This window comes from Nicotiana tabacum, chromosome 7 (assembly GCF_000715075.1).
Source record: "Nicotiana tabacum cultivar K326 chromosome 7, ASM71507v2, whole genome shotgun sequence".
Classification (NCBI taxonomy): Eukaryota; Viridiplantae; Streptophyta; class Magnoliopsida; order Solanales; family Solanaceae; genus Nicotiana; species Nicotiana tabacum.
The window spans coordinates 169,219,468-169,238,404 of record NC_134086.1 but is presented as its reverse complement, the minus strand read 5'-3'; the positions used below and the strand labels follow the sequence as shown (position 1 = coordinate 169,238,404).

Sequence of the window (18,937 nt, the reverse complement as noted above, 5' to 3'; positions counted from 1 at the left end):
CGTGTCTTCGAGCTCGCTTCAATATGAACTTAACCTCGAGGCAGACCCTCGAGCAAATAAAATCATATATGCTCGATTTTAACCGTATACAAGGATGTATAACTTACAGCCAATTACGAAAGGAAAATTTATGAAGTATGTCCACCGGAGACACCAGTTAACACCATATACACTTATAATATTTATTTATCTTGTATACCTACTTTATAAATTTATTTTACCTTGTATACCTACTATATTTCAAAATAAAGAAAGTGTATTCTAAATTAGGAAATTATAGTATGTTTCATTTAGATATTTTTATTCAAAATTAGAATAGTGTATTATATTTGGTTTGAATATTGTATTGCAAATTACAATATTGTCGTATGTTTGGTTTAATATTGTATCTCAAATTAGAAAATGGTGGAATATTTTGTTTGAATATTTTATTTCAAATTAAAAAATTACGGTATACTTGGTTTGGATACTATATTCCAATTTGAAATACCATAGTATATTTAGTTTGAATATTATATTCCAAATTAGAATATTATAATATATTTGGTTTGAATACTATATTCCAAATTAGAATATTACAATATGTTTAGTTTAAATATTATATTTTTTATTAAAATAATATGAAATATTTGGTTTGGATACTATACTCCAGATTAAAATATTGTGTTATTTCTAGTTTAAATATTGTGGTATATTTCGATTTGGATTGCATTCCAAATTAGAATATTCTGATATGTTTCAGAATATATGAGAAAATCTGGAGGTATAGAGTGTAATATCTTTGGAATATTTAATGTAATTTCAAAATTTAAATATATGAACAGAGGGATTCCTGGAACAAAGTATATGAACAGAGGGATTGCTTTAAATTCCTACTCACTGAAACTATTCTGAAGAAAATAACGGTTAAAGGGTACACAAAAAGAAAGTCAAAGTTGGCTTCACCATATAGAGGGAAAAAGAAAGAACTAAAAGAAAGAAGAGAGAATGGAAAAGTCGAAGAGGACGGTGGTCAATGGGGTCACCATTTTACCAACTTTTAGCATAATTGTTTGTTATTCTATCAAAATTTTATTGAAAATAAAAGTTTTTTTTCCACCAACCACTGACCAAATCTTCACAAGCAAATTTCTCTTTCGCCTACTTTGAACTAACCTATATTTGTCCCCTTTTTTTCTTCTTCATTTAAATTATCCACTTATTTAGTAATATTTTTATTTGGTTTTCGGTTGATGTTATGAGAATTTTGGGTGGTATTTGCAAACGTATTTTGAAAAAAATTAATCATTTAGATAGTTGCTTTTAAGAAATCCAAATATATTCTCAAAACTTATTTACCAAAAAAACTATGAAAAGTGTATTACAGCTATCTTTACCAACCAGCAGCTACCTTTACCTTTTCTTTTGTATTTTGTCTACCTATTTCACGTCCCACTCCTAGCCGATCTTCTCCTTTTTTTCTTCTGTATTTTATGTGTAACGTGAAAATAACTAAAACAATCATGCGTCAAAATTTACCAATCCAACCCTTTAAATTAAGATATATGACGTTTCCATGACGTCATCATACATGATAGGGGAGAAATTTTAGTTACGTGAGACTCCTTTTTGTCTCATAAATTTGTGGACTCCAATCTTACCCTTCTAGATCCACATAAATTTGGGTTCAAAAAACTGTGAGACAAAAAAGATACCTCATACAACTAATGTCAGTTGTATGAGACACAAAATAAAATTTTCCGTTATAGGAATTAGTGGTTGAGATTCCATTGCAACAACTTCCATTGGTCCCGCATGTGGGGTCCATTTTATATTAGAATCACACCACGGAGGAATCTCACCAACTTTGTGTCTAGTTGGTGGGTTGCCTCTGTTCATGCAAGCCTTACTTGGTTCAGTCAATAAATTCAACCCGTCTAATTCAGACACCTAGCATCCATTATCCTTATAGAGTATAGTATATATATTTCCATTCCCTTCCTTCAAAAATCTGAAACCAAAGGAAAGGAAATTAAGAGAAAGCAAATAAAACAAACGAGAAAAGCTAAAGGAAAAGCGAGCAGAATTTGCAAGAGTTAAAAACTCAAGAAATTAACATGGCTGAAAACGGTGCAGCACAGGAAAATCAGGTCGCCAAACACCAAGAGGTTGGCCACAAGAGCCTTTTACAAAGTGATGCTCTTTACCAGGTATAACAATTTCTTTAAAATTTTCTTAAGTACATGCAGAGATAGATTCAGAATTTTAAATAATTTATAATACGTAGATGATATTTCATAGTCACTGTATAATCCGAATGAGGATGAACTTTTAAATAATGATTTCAACTGAACTAGTATTTTTGACAAAAAATATATATTCCAAAAAATTCTAATTTTGAACCCGTAATTATAAAAATAAAAAGAGTTTACTCGTAAGGATATAAAAAATTGGATCCATTAAATTTGAATATATATTTTGAATCTGGCTATGACAAAGTAACTGTTTTTCGTGGCTGATGATCATTGGTTGCTACGTGTTACAGTACATACTTGAGACCAGCGTATACCCAAGAGAGCCAGAACCCATGAAAGAGCTCAGAGAATTGACTGCTAAGCATCCATGGTAAGTTTATTATATATATATATATATAACTTATGTTGTGCGGAATCTCTAAAACAGTTGCCGCATCCATGTCGGGTTCTTCAAAAAGGCACTCATCCATCGATATTGTCGGATAGTCCGAGCAACATAGTATATACTATATTATAGTACATGTAAAAGTTTTTCTTTTCTTTTTTGTTACTGAATAGTATGCATATTTGTTGGAAACAGGAATCTAATGACAACTTCGGCGGATGAAGGACAATTCTTGAGCATGCTATTGAAATTGATCAATGCTAAAAACACCATGGAAATCGGTGTTTACACTGGCTACTCCCTCCTTGCTACTGCTCTTGCTCTTCCCCATGATGGAAAGGTATATACATTCATTTGGATAATGATCAATTAAGATATTCACATACTGCATCCTCTTGAAAAGACTTGCCCACAATATAAATAAAATAAAACAAAAACGTAGAAGAAAAATAAGAGCAGAAAAGTCTATGAGGACAAGTGGATATTTGACTTTAGGCACAACCTCATTCAACTTTTGAAAATTTTCAGATCTGTGATCCTTATAATAAGGGGAGGATTTTACTCAAATTGAAGTTGCACTTAAATCAAACTACTTAATGTCTAATAAACATCAGTAATTATTTAATTAGGGGTCACTTAAATTTGAGCTAGTGATATTATATAATTCGAGTTAATGTAACATTTTATTTACTAGATTAATATTGTCGCCTCAACGACCACGTACCAAAACAAGTTATTATAAGTCGTGCACGCCACTTTTGCCTATTATGGATCATGACCAAAACATATCAACAAAAACCATTTCAAATATATGATTCGGACTATTAAATGAGCAAAATCGGATTTGAGAACAAAAGAAAAACCAGGGACAATTAAGGAAATAATTGCTTTTTTTTTTTATTTGATTCTGCAGATATTGGCAATGGATATTAACAGGGAAAATTACGAAATCGGGTTGCCCGTAATCCAAAAGGCTGGCGTGGCTCACAAGATTGATTTTCGAGAAGGTCCTGCTTTACCTGTTCTTGATTTAATGGTTGAAGATGTAAGTTTCACGCATCTCTCTTCTATATTCTGCGCCAATCATACCTCTCTATAATAACATCCCTATATGATAGTTATTCACTATAAAAGTTAAAGTCCTAGTCTGATAGATTTTCCATCCCATCAAAATAATCCCCAACAGTGTCGAGGGAAGACAACACATGTACGTCCTTTTTCCGCCCCCGCGAGGGGTGAAAGAGTTTTTCCAATCAAAGGACAATCGAAACGGGATTTGTTTATTTATTTCAGAGTCGCCACTTGGGAGATTTAGGGAGTTTTTCTCGAACCGATTATTATATTATGTTATAATGTATGTCCTCTATAATAGCACTTCACTATAACAACTAAAAAATATTGGAACAAACAAAACTATTATAGAGAGATTTAAGTGTTTGCGGGTTCGGCAAAAGTTAATATTTCGGAATCAATTTTTTTGGCTTCACCACTTTTTTGCATACATAAAATCCAATGACCCTTTTATGTTTAAATTTCTTTAGACTACATAATGATTCATTTGAATTGTTTTTTTTAATATATCAGAAAAATAATCATGGCACGTATGATTTCATTTTCGTGGATGCTGACAAGGACAATTACATCAACTACCACAAGAGGATAATAGAATTAGTGAAAGTTGGTGGTGTGATTGGCTACGACAACACCCTATGGAATGGTTCTGTGGCAGCTCCACCTGATGCCCCTATGAGGAAATACGTAAGGTACTATAGGGATTTCGTATTGGAACTTAACAAAGCATTGGCAGCTGATCCAAGAATTGAGATTTGCATGCTTCCCGTTGGAGATGGAATTACCCTGTGCCGCCGCATCAGCTGATTTTTTTTTATCCAACTACCTTTGTTTTTCTTTTGATTTGTGAATAAATATTTTGTATCTCATGACTATTATCGCTATTAATATTTCTATATATTTGTATTTCAAATATTGTACTTCTGAAATTGTAACAAATACTTAAGATTTGTCTCATTCGGCTTGAGTAAAGTTTATTTACAAGATGATATTTTATCCTCCGCAAATGTATTTGAATTCTTCAAGAAAGATCTGGCAAGTGCAGCTCTATATGTACAAATTATTAATATAAAACTTAAATGGACTAGAACCTCGAATCCATAAGTTTTAAATTTTGGTTCCGCCTTACCTAGTAGGTACTACAAGTTTTTTGAGAGCTTTAGGGAGCTGCTGCCTATTAATTTTAATCCCATGGTAGATAATACATTATTTAGCGCCCCCAGAAAATTAAAGCCAAAGCCGCTAGCTGTTCTTGTACCTTTGCAATATAAGGGGAGCACTAAGATTGAACAATGAAAGAGGTAAGTAGTTTTCTAGCTATTGCAGCTTATGAATTACTAATTTAAAAGCATTTTCTGAATTACTTCTAAGGGTTTTCTTTCGGCATTCGGGTATGTTACATAGTGCAATATTTGAAATGGCCCAAATAATTGGAACAAAGTCCTCTCTTTTCACTTGTAACCCACGACAGAAACTATTTATATTTGCTAGCCGAAAAAATGTATAAAATTTATATATAACATACGGAATGTGTATATATACAAAAATTATATAAATTTTATTAAGTTTTTCTGCTATTATTTTTACGGCGGCTATTCAATGTCATTTTTTTTCTATTTTTATCCCCACCAATTGGGCTGAAGTCCTCTTATTGCATATATTCCATTACAAGTTTTCATTTATATTTTTCTTCGCTTAAGTCCGCATGATAATTTGTTTTTAAGTACTTATCGTACTCCAATTTTGTATTAGTGCATCATAATACATCACTTCCTTTTTGGTAACTCGAATCGAATGGCATAAACCGACCAGCCAAATTTAGTTGTTAGATTTCTAAACTTTTTAAAAGTAATTGGAATGTGAGTGAAATAATATATGAAGTCATAGCTCGAGAGGTTCTCTATTTCCCTAATTAAGATACACGACAAAATTTAAGCAATTTTTACAAAAAAATTCCTCTATTTATTCGGCCACATATATTACTCTTTTCATGCTAGACATCTTGATTGGAGTAATTAGAAATATTCTCTATCAAACTAACATTCCAAACTGTTGGATTTTTTTCTAAAGGTTGTGAAGGAAAAATGGAAAATATCTCTTGGATTGCACCTCTTCATCTTACTTTTTTATTGTCTATAAATTTAGAGGCTTGGCCTCATTTTTACACACACAAAAAATATCTCTTGTCTTCTCTACATTGTTGCATTGTTTTTCCAAAACAAACATACACACTACTAGAATTCCGGAAAAAAGCGATCAAACTTTAGCGACCAAAGTTGGTCTGTCAAGAAAAGCGACCAAAGTTGGTCGCTAAATTGGCGAAAATAATAAAATAATTATTTGATATACATTAGCGACCAATGTTGGTCGCTACTTGGTCGCTAATTTTGTCAAAATATTGACCGGACTGATCAGACTTGCTTGGTCAAAGGTATATTGAGATTAGCGACCAACGTTGGTCGCTACAGGGGGACCCACTTATAAAATTTTAATAATTATAATATTATTTTAAAAAAATTATAAAATATAAATAAATAAAATTTAAAATTAGCGACCAAAGTTGGTCGCTAATTAAGGGGTAAGCAGATAGCGACCAACTTTGGTTGCTAAAATGGGACCCAGTTATAAAATTTTAATAATTATATTTTTATTTAAAAAAAATTATAAAATATAAAAAAATATAATTCAAATTTAGCGACCAAAGTTGGTCGCTTACGAAAATAGAGACCAACTTTGGTCGCTAATCTGGGACCGAGTTCTAACGTTTAACAATTATATTATTATTTTAAATATTATATAAAATATAAATAAATCTGATTTAAATTTAGCGACCGACTTTGGTCGCTAATTTAAATTTATGTATATTTAGCGACCAAAGTTGGTCTCTTTTCAGGGTCAACAATGGTCAAAATTAAAAATCACTTTTGTATTTACTATCTAAATAATATAAATGTAACCCGCTAACACTTTTGTAATACAAAGGATGAATAGACTAAAATATACTCTAACATGCTATATATGCAGTTAAGCAGTACTACGAAGCGTGCATGTGTGTCTATATATGTATATATAAGAACATGAAACGCTCGGAACACAGGGACAAGTTCTTTTAGGTATTGATACACTTGTAATTTGATTCATATAGTATAGTATAGTATAGTATAGTATAGTATAGTATAGTATAGTATAGTATAGTATAGTATAGTATAGTATAGTATAGTATAGTATAGTATAGTATAGTATAGTATAGTATAGTATAGTATAGTATAGTATAGTATAGTATAGTATAGTATAGTATAGTATAGTATAGTATAGTATAGTATAGTATAGTATAGTATAGTATAGTATAGTATAGTATAGTATAGTATAGTATAGTATAGTATAGTATAGTATAGTATAGTATAGTATAGTATAGTATAGTATAGTATAGTATAGTATAGTATAGTATAGTATAGTATAGTATAGTATAGTATAGTATAGTATAGTATAGTATAGTATAGTATAGTATAGTATAGTATAGTATAGTATAGTATAGTATAGTATAGTATAGTATAGTATAGTATAGTATAGTATAGTATAGTATAGTATAGTATAGTATAGTATAGTATAGTATAGTATAGTATAGTATAGTATAGTATAGTATAGTATAGTATAGTATAGTATAGTATAGTATAGTATAGTATAGTATAGTATAGTATATTCGATATATATAGTATAATATAGTATATAGTGTGTATATATATATATAAGAACATGAAGCGCTCGGAACACAGGGACGAGTTCTTTTAGGTATTGATACACTTGTAAATTGATTCATCGACTTATAACCTACTCATATGCATGTATATATATTAACAATAAATTAAAACGTCTTGACTTATATCAATTAATATATATATATAAATAAAAGCTATATTCGATATAATATTAGCTAATGCACTAATACTTAGTGCATAGTATAGTATAGTATATATATACTAAGTGTATAGTATAGTGTATTATATAATACACTATACTATATATATAGTATAGTGTATATATATATATATATATATATATATATATATATATATATATATATATATATATATATATATATATATATATATATATATATACTCCAATATATACAGGGACAGGTTCTTTTAGGTATTAAAACGTTTGCCTACCCTGATCTTGGTGTAAATGGTATCAGAGCCTAGGGACTTTCATGGTAAATATGTAATAGATATGAAATATTCAACATAGATATGAAACTTTTTGAATGGATCTAGGAGAAACAAGTATTAAAGGTACTAGACTTGAAGAGGTAGATATACCTCAAAACCTTGATTTGTTAAATAAATGGACGATTCCTAAAGTTTCTATAAAAACCATTTATGATTATGGTTGATTTGATAAACTTTCTTCAAAACAATTGATAAAAACGACTGAACAGTCTTTGGTTTTAAATTCTTCTGAACAGACTATTCGTTTGTTAAACAAACACGATATTAACTTATACAAACATCATTATCATTACTTGCATATTGGTATGGTTCAAATTGCGTTTAAACCATTAACCCTTAAAGGGTTACCAGAGACCTTTTTGGCAGCTCTTAGAGATGCTAGAAATCTGAATTTCAGACAATCTCTGATGGGTTCGATTGAATCTACTGTGGCCTATGGTCCAGTATATTTTAATACTCAACCCACTCTGCAACTATCTCTTTCTGATGTTAATATTCTTAATGCCTTAACTTTAAATGTAAAAACGCATGGTTATAATTATGCGCCTGGTTCTGAACTTATATGTCTGTCTTATAGGATTTATTTTAAATTATTATCTACTTTGAATCCTAGATGTAAGTTATACGATACATCGGATCAGACCATACTGGTAGAAACCAATTTTGCAAGGTCCAAGGTCACCACTAGGAGACCTATTAGGTGGGATGAAATTAATTTTTCAACTACTTGGACTTTAAATTCGGTTATATCCCCAAGTCAGATTAGTAACGACTTGTCAAATACTGAATTTTCGCATGTTACTCAAAATCCGGATGGTAGGATTTGCATTCAATTTGATGATAAGTCTACTATTTATAATAGACATTGTGAGCACGTGATTTTTGTTTTACGCGACAATCGCTCCAAAAGAATTAAAAATGTATGTGTCATGCGTAATTTAAACCATGACCCGTTTGTTAGATGGAAAATTACAAAGAAATACGCATTTTTTCTTTTGTCCTGATTCGCCACCCTGTTTAATTTTACCTTCTTTTAACATTTTATATGCGTGAAATAAATATGTTAAGTGGTTAATTAATGGTCTAGTTTTATTTAATTAGGGTGTGTATTTAGGAAATTAGAAATAAACAAGAAAGGGGGAAAATTTGTTTTAAAATGAATTTGGGTTACAAAACATTTGAAAACTGAAGCCCAAATGAATGGCCCAATCCACCGGTCCACACAGCCCACTCCCCAGGCATCAAAACGACGTAGTTTAACGCCAAAACTACGTCGTTTCAAGGCCAATCCATCCCAACCATCCAAACCAAGCCGATCCAACGGTCCGAATCTCTCACCCGTAACCCCATTTGCCCGACCCGTTACCCGAACCAACTCTGCCCCCAACACTTGAAACGACACCGTTTCCCTCGAGTGGAAGGATCCTGGCCTTTCATCATGCCTCATCCAACGGCTGAGGTCCATCCACTCACTCCATATATAAGCTGCCCCTCATACCCCACCCCCTGTCCAAATACCCCTGCCCTTCATCATCCTCACAAAGAACCCCGGAACCCTAGCCGCCCCTGCACACCTTCACCAGAAACCCGGCGGCCTAAACGCCGATGACCTCCACCTGAACACCATAGAACCCCCATGCCATCCTGAACCTAAATCTACCAACCACACACTTCGAATCACCCCCCAGGTCCTCGAATCTTCATTTGAAGATTCGAGTCAAAACTCGATCTACACCAACCAACCCCAGCTTCATACCAGACACTCCCCGGACCCTCCTCGTGACCAAACCATACTTGGTTTGGTCCGAATCTAACCAGGGAAGCACGAATATTAGATCTGAGTTTTGAAACCACAAGGTCCCTCGTCACTGGTTCAAACCGGTTCAAACCAAAGAGGTTAAGGTCTGATGGACTTTAATCAAAGTGTTTCTCATTGGAGAAACACTTCGATTAAAGTCCGTTCAGCCTTAAGAAAGTTTGTCCGAGTCCGAGTTTGAGGTTTTGATTTTTCAAAGATTTGAGGTGAGTCTTGTTTCCTTTTCTTTATTTTTGTTTTAGTCCGTTGATTTGTTTTTAAAGTCTGTTCATATTTGTATTAATTTTACCGACTTTTGTTTGTCCATTTGCCTGAACTTCTGTTTGTTTGAATAAGTCTTTCCATTTGTTCTGATAATGTGTATGTAAATGTTGTGCAAGTAGCTGATTTTCAAGTTTGGACTGACTAGTTGACTCCTCGAGTGTATTTCTGCTTAGTCAGTATAATTCGAACCATGTATCGATACTGTTTAAATGTCTGATTTTTGGCTACGATTGTGTATGTTAATGCTAATATAGTCGAGTCGACATGTGTCGTCAATTAGTTTCAACTGTCTGAACAAAGTAAATCGATTTGCTTCTGATGAACATTTGCCTTGAGTCAATTAAGAACCAGTTTTGCTTACTTATAAATTGTTTGAATTGATCAGTTAATGTAAAAAGGATTGTTTGTGTTTAAATTATGAATTGGAAGGCATGTGCACTCGTGCACAGCATGTGCATTGGTGCACCTCATGTGCTTTGTGCACAGCCTGTGACCTGCATAAAGGCTTTTGTTAAGTTTTAAACAATTTGACAGCATATGCTGTCAGATACATCCTATGCCCATACTTTGCTTTAGTTTATAGAAGTATTTAAACCTTGCAAAAGTTAAATCTGCCAGGGAATGTTGATGGGGTTTAATATTTAATTAGCTAAAGTTGGAATTGAAAATGGAAGGCACATGGGAGGGGTACTGGGATATTCTGAAAACAGGCTGTTAAAAGAGATAGTGTTGAGGCCTATAAAAGGAGGATATACAGAATTAGGAGACAGAATGAGAGGATAGAGAGAATCAGAACTGGAAAAGAAAAATACACACACTGTGAGGAGTTTTGAAAGAGAGAGCTGATAGAGATAAACAGAAAAAGCATATAGAGATAGAGAGAGACACTAAGAGGGACATCTGAGAGTTCAATTTCTGAAAACAGGAACTGGAAGGGATTTCTTTTAGTAACTTCAGTAAAATTTCAAAACTGAAGATTGGTCTTAGAACTTGAAAAGAAAGGAGATAGGGAAAGGGATATCACAAAATCAGGAATTGTCTTTCTTCTTACTGTTTGTTCGATTCACATTTTGTTCAAACTGTCCAAGTTAGTCCTGTTTTCCTTCAAGTGTCAGTTAAGTCTATTGTTTGGATTTGTGTTGTTGGCTTCTCCTGGAGTTGGATTGCTTGATTTTCTGACTCCGTTACTACTGGGAATCTGTCTCATTCTGCTTCTCCTCCATTGGCTTTACTGGCCTCTTGCACTGGGAATTCTGTTCTATTTGGTACCTGCTGTTACTGCTGCTGTTTGGTATCGCTTCTATTGCCCTACTGACCCCTTGCTTCTTCTGTTGTATCCAACATCCAGGTACATACTAAGATTCGCATTTGATGTAACAATGAAAGCATGAATCAAAAGAGTTGAAGGAGTTATAATCACCTGTTGTATTGCTTATGAAATTTTTATGTTGTTAAGATATGCAGTTTCTTGGTCTGTTAGCCTAATAGAGACACATTAGTAAGGTTGTACTTAATTAAAGTTTATGCCAATCTGAAACTGTGACATTTTATTCGTTTAGTAGTACATAGATGTAAATACAATTCATGAAATGTGCAGCCATTTTAATACAATTGCTAACTCAAACTCGCTCTTTCAGCATGCTTCGAATATGTAAGGGCAAATGGCTGTCTTAAATCTAGCTAAAGCTAATATAATTTCAGATTCTTGAGTTTCAGTTTCGTTAGGCAGTTTTATAGGATGCGTTTCTAATATCCTTAGTCGCATTTTCTAATAAGGGGTTTTAATTAATCTTATCCGAATAAGTTAAAGTTAGGGAGCTCTTGTAACAGTCGTAGCATTTCGTCAATCTCATATACCTTTCTTTTATCAAGTTCAAAGCATGTTTTCATGAGGTACCATGTTTCTTCATTCCGTAAATAATTAATCGGATGATTAGCTAAAATCTGGATTCGGCAAAAGCATATAGTTAAATTAGCATATACCTTTTCTTCTAGTTCTAGAGACAAAAGCATTAGAAATGTAGCCACTTTAGGACATCCTTTCTAAAATAGGGATAAACCTCGCCAAATAAAGATGCAAAATTGCGGGGCCCTCAATAAATAATCATGATAATTATTTGGAATTCAGGATAGGCCATCTAATAAATTTCATGGCCTTCTACAAAAATAATAACGCGTTAGACTCTTTAGGCGCGGCTTAGTTAAATCATATTCTTAAATTCGGGTGCACATTGATGTGACCCAAATTCAAGTCTCAACGGAGTCAAAATGTGTTAACAACTACGGGTGCATTGATTGTGACGTGGTTCGAGATGCATTTTCACAACGTTGCAATTCTATAAAATAAATGATAATAATAAAAGCGGTTTAAACTTAATAAAAGCACATAAGTCACAACATGTATTTAAATCAGATATTTAGCCATTGTAACAATTTAAGCGACCGTGCTAGAACCACGGGATTCGAGGGTGCCTAACACCTTCCCTCGGGTCAACAGAGTTCCTTACTTAGAATTTCTGGTTCGCAGACTTCATTTGGAAAAGTCGAAGATCTCCTCGATTTGGGACTCAAGATAAACCGGTGACTTGGGACACCAAAAGCCAAACCTTTCCCAAGTGGCGACTCTGAATTAAATAAATAATCCCATTTCGAATATTGTCACTTAAATTGGAAAAACTCCACCCGCGCATTTTAACCCTTCGGGGCCGGGCGCGCAAAAAGGAGGTGTGACAGCTCTGGCGACTCTGCTGGGGACTGTTCTGACCCAGAACCACTGGTTCAGGGTTCAAGAATTCGAGCTTAGAATAATTGTTATATTTGGCTTTATTATCTGACCTTTATTACATGTTTTTGCATAATGTGCTAAATGTTGTCTTTTACCGCTTTGATATTATCTGAACTGTATATAAACTGTGCCGAAACCTTTCTCTTCTTACCTCCGGGGAGAAGCTCGCTGGTCGAGACTCCCTATTCTGTTAGTGTCAATACCCAAAATAAGAAAGAGGACGGATAAGTTACGAAGCCGGACGGCCTTTTGGTTCCCGGTAAGTTGCCCCTCCTCGACTCGAGTTGTCCGCTCGGGTACACAGTCTAGAACAAATACCAAGGTTTGAACCTAGTATAACTCGACTTCATGCCGGATCCCTAGTAGGAACGCTTATTTGCATCATGTTGCATTTGACTTAGGGGGCTCAACACAGGGGTTGGGTCCGTCTAGGACAAGCAACCTGAAATGAAAAGACCACCTTGCTGCATCCTATTTGTTTTGCGCATTTATTTGCTTCGGTTCCGCATGCTGACCGGTTTCTAAAAAAAAAAAAAATAGCAGCGTAGGGAGATAATTACTTATTTTGGAAAAATAAAACCAATGTCCAAGTAGTGTCGAAACCTCGTTGGAATTTTTCTAAAAAATATAAAAACCAAAAGTTGTCTTCATTAAAAAAAAACATATAAAAATTGTTCTTTTCTTTTTAAGAAAAAAGGGTATTTATTTTTAAAAAAAAAATATAAAAAAAATGAAAAACTCATAATTCAAAAAAATGTGTTGTTTCTTTTGTAGTACCCTTTTATAAATACAGACTAATAGTCCAAATATTGCAACAAAAAAAAAGAAACAAAAAAAATATATATTTTTTTAGTATTTATCCTTCTCCAAAAATAATACTTATTCTTGATTGCTAGGTTTGTTTGATTTTCTCTATTCACGATATGACCGAACTACGCCGGTTTGATTCTCGCACGGGGTGAGATACGTAGGCAACCCTCGGCGGGTCCAACCTCCCGTTTTTGCAAAAAATCTAGATAATTTTAATTTTTGAATCTAACAAAGTTATCACCCTAAATAAATGTGCAGGATGAGCACGATACAAAATGAATCGTTTTCAATAATGACCAAGATCCCTTTTGAGTTGCGATTATGGTGGAACGACTTAGGCAAAGAGGGGCAAGGCAAAGTGAGGAAATACCTGAAAAATCTCCCGGATTTACTAGACATTCAGCCTCGGGGTGATATTATCAGATCATTGGTCACTTACTGGAACTCGGCGCACAATGTATTCCATTTTTCAGACTTCGAACTCACCCCGACGCTGGAGGAAATAGCGGGATACATTGGGGGTGATGAAGCTCTGTTAAGGTTCAAGTACTTGGTTGCACCTAGGGCCGTCACGGTACACCGATTTTTGGATTTTCTGAAAATACCCCGAACATTTCACCATCCAGATCTTGCCAAAGGTTTTTGCAGTCTCCATCTCATGTATGCTAGATACGGTCATGAGGGCGGGTTCAATAAGCTGGATTTCAAACTATGTAGTAAAGGCAATCGGCAAAAATGGGACGAACACAGGCAATTAGCTTTCATGACGGCCTTCTTAGGTCTTATAGTGTTCCCGAGGAAGGACGACAACATCGATCTAAGAATAACCGGGGTTGTCAGTACTTTGCTTACCCAAGATAAAAGTACTCTGGCGCCTATGATTATGGCTGACATTTTCCGGGCTCTCACTATTTGTCGAGCCAGGGGTGACTTCTTCGAAGGATGTAACCTACTGTTGCAAATGTGGATGACCGATCATTTATGCCATCGCTCCTCACTTTTGGGTTATGGTTCGCCAGAGAAAACTTGTATTGGAGAATTCTACACGAGAATCAAAGGGCTTAATTTACCTGAGGGAGTCACATCATGGACCTCATTTCTCCGAACTCTCACTGCCAGCCAAATCCAATGGACGCTCGGATGGTCACCTATCGAGGAAATCATATACATGCCGGCAACCCGGCCTCACTTTCTGTTGATGGGACTGAAAAGTATCCAACCCTATGCACCGTATCGGGTTTTGAGGCAACTTGGGAGGTACCAAGTGGTACCGAAAGATGAAGATTTGAGTACCCAAGTGATTGAAATCAGTCCGAACGGTCATTTCCCTGAAGAAGAAGTTCGCCAAATCTGGAGTGAATGCCAACATCTGACAGCAAACACTTGTGTGATCGATACGGCAAAAGGGGAAGTCACCCCAGGATATCACGCTTGGTTTAGAGGTAGCCTGTCTTACGAAAGACCGGCTAAGAGGCCGCATCTCAAAGATTTCGTAGAATCATCCCAAGGGCAATGGAACTGGTTAGCAAAAGAGAAGGGTTATCGAGCAGAGATTGGCGATTTGAAGCTACAAATAGATAGTTTGAAATTCGATAACAGCGTACAAATCGCAGCGGATCGAAGCGAAAAGAATAGGTTGATCCAAGAGAATGAAGAACTTAAGGCCCAAGTCCAAAAATTGAGATTGTCTCTTGATGAGCAACCCAGAAGTCAATCAGACCAGCGTTTGATAAAGGGTTTGAAAAGAGAGATCACGGAATGGCGAGACAGGTTAGAAGAATCCGAAAAGGTCATGACAGAGTTCAAGGCACGGTGGGAAACAAGAGTAGATAAGCATCGCCGATGTTTGAACCAATTGAAACGTGACCACGAGAAGGCTGTTTCCAAAATAAAGAGGGAGATGGCTACACTTGAGCTTAAAGCAGTTAAGCAGGCCAGGGATTTCCAAATGGAGAGTAGATACTGTTACGACTTGTTAGCCCAAATGAAGGAAGAAGTGCGGCAGCTGAGGGATCAGCACATACAGGACTCGCAGGTATTCAAGACGTGCAGTGATCAGATAAGGCACCTACTCATAGAGAAGAAGCAAACCAGAGATAGGATCAAGGCCATTGCCCATGCCGTCACCAGACGATGTCTACGATGTGAGAACATGTCCAGCACTACCGTCCTCTCGGCAGTAATGGGTTATGTCAAGCAGACTATGCACGAGTTGGAGCAACTTGAGAGGGATCTCACGCCTAGGACCGCGGCGAGACCGAACGATGCCCCGCGGAAACCAATTTTTAAAACCATAATGCATTCATAGGTCAAATCTGTATTTTTGCATCTTCTACCTGTTTTTCATCAAGGTGATTTTCAGTCTATTTTGAGTCTAGGTTCATTTTCCAAGTTTGCTCTTTCTTTTGCAAAATGTAGCTTGTAATAGAACGTTTCAACAATAAAGAGGTTGTTTCTCTTACGCCCATTTGTGTTTTTCGAACTACGTAATGATCTGATTCACGGAGGCATCGTGATACGTAGGCAATCCTCATCGGATCCGGTCGCCTTTCTTTTACTGCAAAATAAATAAAATAAATAAAAGAAAAACAAAAGAGAAAAAGAAAAGAAAAGAAAAAAAGGGAAAAACTAATAAGAGAAAAATGCCGGAATGACGCATGCTCTCGTAGCAAACATATAGTAATCCACTTAACCGTATAGGTGCATCATGCCCAACGTGCGATTACCTATCTATTATTTGCTGCAAAATTAACCGTGCGTTTGTCATTGAGCATTTTTCCAGGGTTTTTGAAAAGACGGTTGGTTTGGTGAAAGTCTGGCCTCGCACTCATACTTCACGAGGTCAAGGAGAAGTGTTCAACTACCTGTTGTTAGGGCCAGAAGCAGTACTCACACTTACTTCACCAGGTCAAAAGGAAGTGTGGAAATGTCTTCAGAAATTCCATTGCAAACGATCCCTGTTTCTGAGGAAAGCTCAATCTCAGCCGTCCTCACACCTGAATCCGCAACCGCGGAGGAAAATAGAATCCTACGGCTCCGCATGTTGGAAATGCTGGACGACTGGAACAATGGGAAAGAACCGCCAAGTGTCGTCCCCGGATTCCCTGAATTATTCTCCAGGTCAAGTGGGACTTCTAATGTCCCCATAAATTACCCTGCTACCCCATTCGGTTACCCAGCCACCTCGGCCTTCTCTGCTGGATCGCCTTCTGAGCCTCATCCCCGAATGTCGGCCACTGATGCAAGCATGAACATCTTTACTGCATCGCCTTGCCCGGTTACAGCACAGCCTACCACGTACAAGCCAAGCTTTGACTCATCCTCTTTTACATTCCAAGCACCATCGTTCTCAATGGAACCAACTAGGTTCGCTACCAGCACTAATCCTCTACCGCCTCAGTGCGAGCTCACACCAGGGCAGGATCCGAACCCCAGATTTGCAGAACAAAATGAGATTGCCAAAAGGATGAGAAGCCTTGAACAAAGTCTGAAGAATATGCAAGGATTGAGCGGACAAAAGAGCGTCTCTTACGCCGACCTGTGCATGTTTCCTCACGTGCACCTGCCAACGGGTTTCAAGACCCCTAAGTTCGAGAAATACGATGGGCACGGTGACCCCATTGCGCATCTTAAGAAATACTGCAACCAATTGCGGGGAGCCGGCGGAAAAGAAGAACTGCTAATGGCATACTTTGGGGAAAGTCTAGTAGGGATAGCTTCGGAATGGTATATGGATCAGGAAATGTCCCGATGGCATATATGGGATGATCTCGCCAGAGATTTTGTAAAACAATTCCAATATAACATCGACATTGCGCCAGACCGAAACTCTCTGTCGAATTTGAAGAAGAAGCCTTCGGAAAGCTTTAGAGAGTATGCTATTAAGTGGCGTGAACAGGCGTCGAGAGTGAAGCCTCCCATGGATGAAGTGGAAATGGTTACTACTTTTCTCCAGGCTCAAGAGTCTGACTATTTCCAAAACATGATGTCGGCCATGGGTAAGCCATTCGCGGAAGCGATCAAGATTGGAGAGATGGTGGAAAATGGGTTGAAAACAGGAAGGATTTTGAGTCAAGCAGCCATAAGGGCAACCTCTCAGGCTGTCCAAAGCGGGTCTGGAGGAACGACGAGGGGGAAGAAGAAGGAAGAAACGGCTATGGCAGCCTCTGAAGCAAGGGAGTATCGTCATCCCAGGCCCCATTTTTCGGAAAGGGCCCCACAACACTACTACCCCCACTCAAATTTGGCATATGCTCATCAACCTTATATGGTCATGAATGCCCAACCTTATAACCATCCACCACAACAAGCCAACCGAGGCCCAGCTCCACTTCCCAGAAATCAGCCTCCTTACCGCAACCGCTATAACCCGCAACCTCCGCAGAATAACTACCGCCCCCAGGAGCCACCTCAACGGCGGACTTTCACGCCCATCGGTGAGCAATACTCTACTTTGTTCCCTAAGCTAGTCCAATTGGGTTTCTTGCAACTAATTCCCCAAACAAGGCAAAACCCAACATCGCCTTCTTACAAAGCCGGAGTCAGATGCGCCTATCATTCAGGGGCTGAGGGACATGATACAAACGACTGCTGGTCATTGAAAAGAGTGGTCGAAAATTTGATAGAGCATTGGAAAATAGTGCTAAGGGACGAAGAGATCCCAAATGTGACTAACAATCCATTGCCCGCTCACAATAATGGGCTGCTGATCGGCATGATTTGTGAAGACAAAGAGTTCGACCCTGCTTTGAAAGCCATAATTGCCATTGTCGACACGGGGAAGAGGCTTGAAATAGACCAAAAATCAGAAAAGGGGGACGAGGCCAAGGTTGCAGAGAGCAAGCCCGAGAAGAAGGTGGAGAAGAAAGTGGTACCAGCAATGGACGGAGTTCTTTACATACCACGAGGTCAAGCTGAGAGGACGCGGAAATCCGGGATCAAAAAGACAAAACCTATGTACGTGCCAAAAGGGGCCTATGTGGTCCGGGGGACGACTCAACCACCTCGGCTGAATGAGCCAGTGGTTATCGGACGCGTGCCACAAAAGCCAATGACCAACCCGTCCACAGTGCCGTGGAATTATCAAAAGACTTTGGTAATGTACAAAGGAAAAGAGGTCATGGGAGAACTTCCAGAAAATACTTTCATTGGAGGGTACTCAAATACCCAAGAACTGAACAACGCCACACAAAGGCGCTTCCCTCCAAAGAAGCCCGTGAGTGTTGAAGAAGCGGAAGTATTTTTCCAACAAATGAAGATGCCGGATTACGAAGTGATAGATCAGCTGCGCAAGCACCCTGAGCAAGTATCTATGCTGTCATTATTAATGAGGTCAGCCGAGCA

General features: G+C 36.9%; 1 protein-coding gene across 1 annotated transcript; it reads left to right on the top strand.

Moving 5' to 3' along the window:
- Positions 1-1,932: 1,932 nt before the first annotated feature.
- Positions 1,933-4,648, top strand: LOC107815492 (caffeoyl-CoA O-methyltransferase 6-like). The gene is made up of 5 exons (XM_075218083.1): positions 1,933-2,189; positions 2,525-2,604; positions 2,815-2,959; positions 3,533-3,664; positions 4,204-4,648. Exons 1-5 carry the CDS (start codon positions 2,097-2,099, stop codon positions 4,495-4,497), a joined length of 744 nt encoding a protein of 247 aa, XP_075074184.1. The 5' UTR covers positions 1,933-2,096; the 3' UTR covers positions 4,498-4,648.
- The last annotated feature ends 14,289 nt before the right edge of the window (positions 4,649-18,937 follow it).

What these genes read in the sequence shown, in the direction of transcription:
- LOC107815492 (XM_075218083.1), top strand. Translation starts at nt 2,097, where the DNA reads ATGGCTGAAAACGGTGCAGCACAGGAAAATCAGGTCGCCAAACACCAA. An exon ending in TTGACTGCTAAGCATCCATG is followed by an intron (nt 2,605 to 2,814) that starts GTAAGTTTATTA and finishes TGTTGGAAACAG; the next exon opens with GAATCTAATGACAACTTCGG. An exon ending in TTGATTTAATGGTTGAAGAT is followed by an intron (nt 3,665 to 4,203) that starts GTAAGTTTCACG and finishes TTAATATATCAG; the next exon opens with AAAAATAATCATGGCACGTA.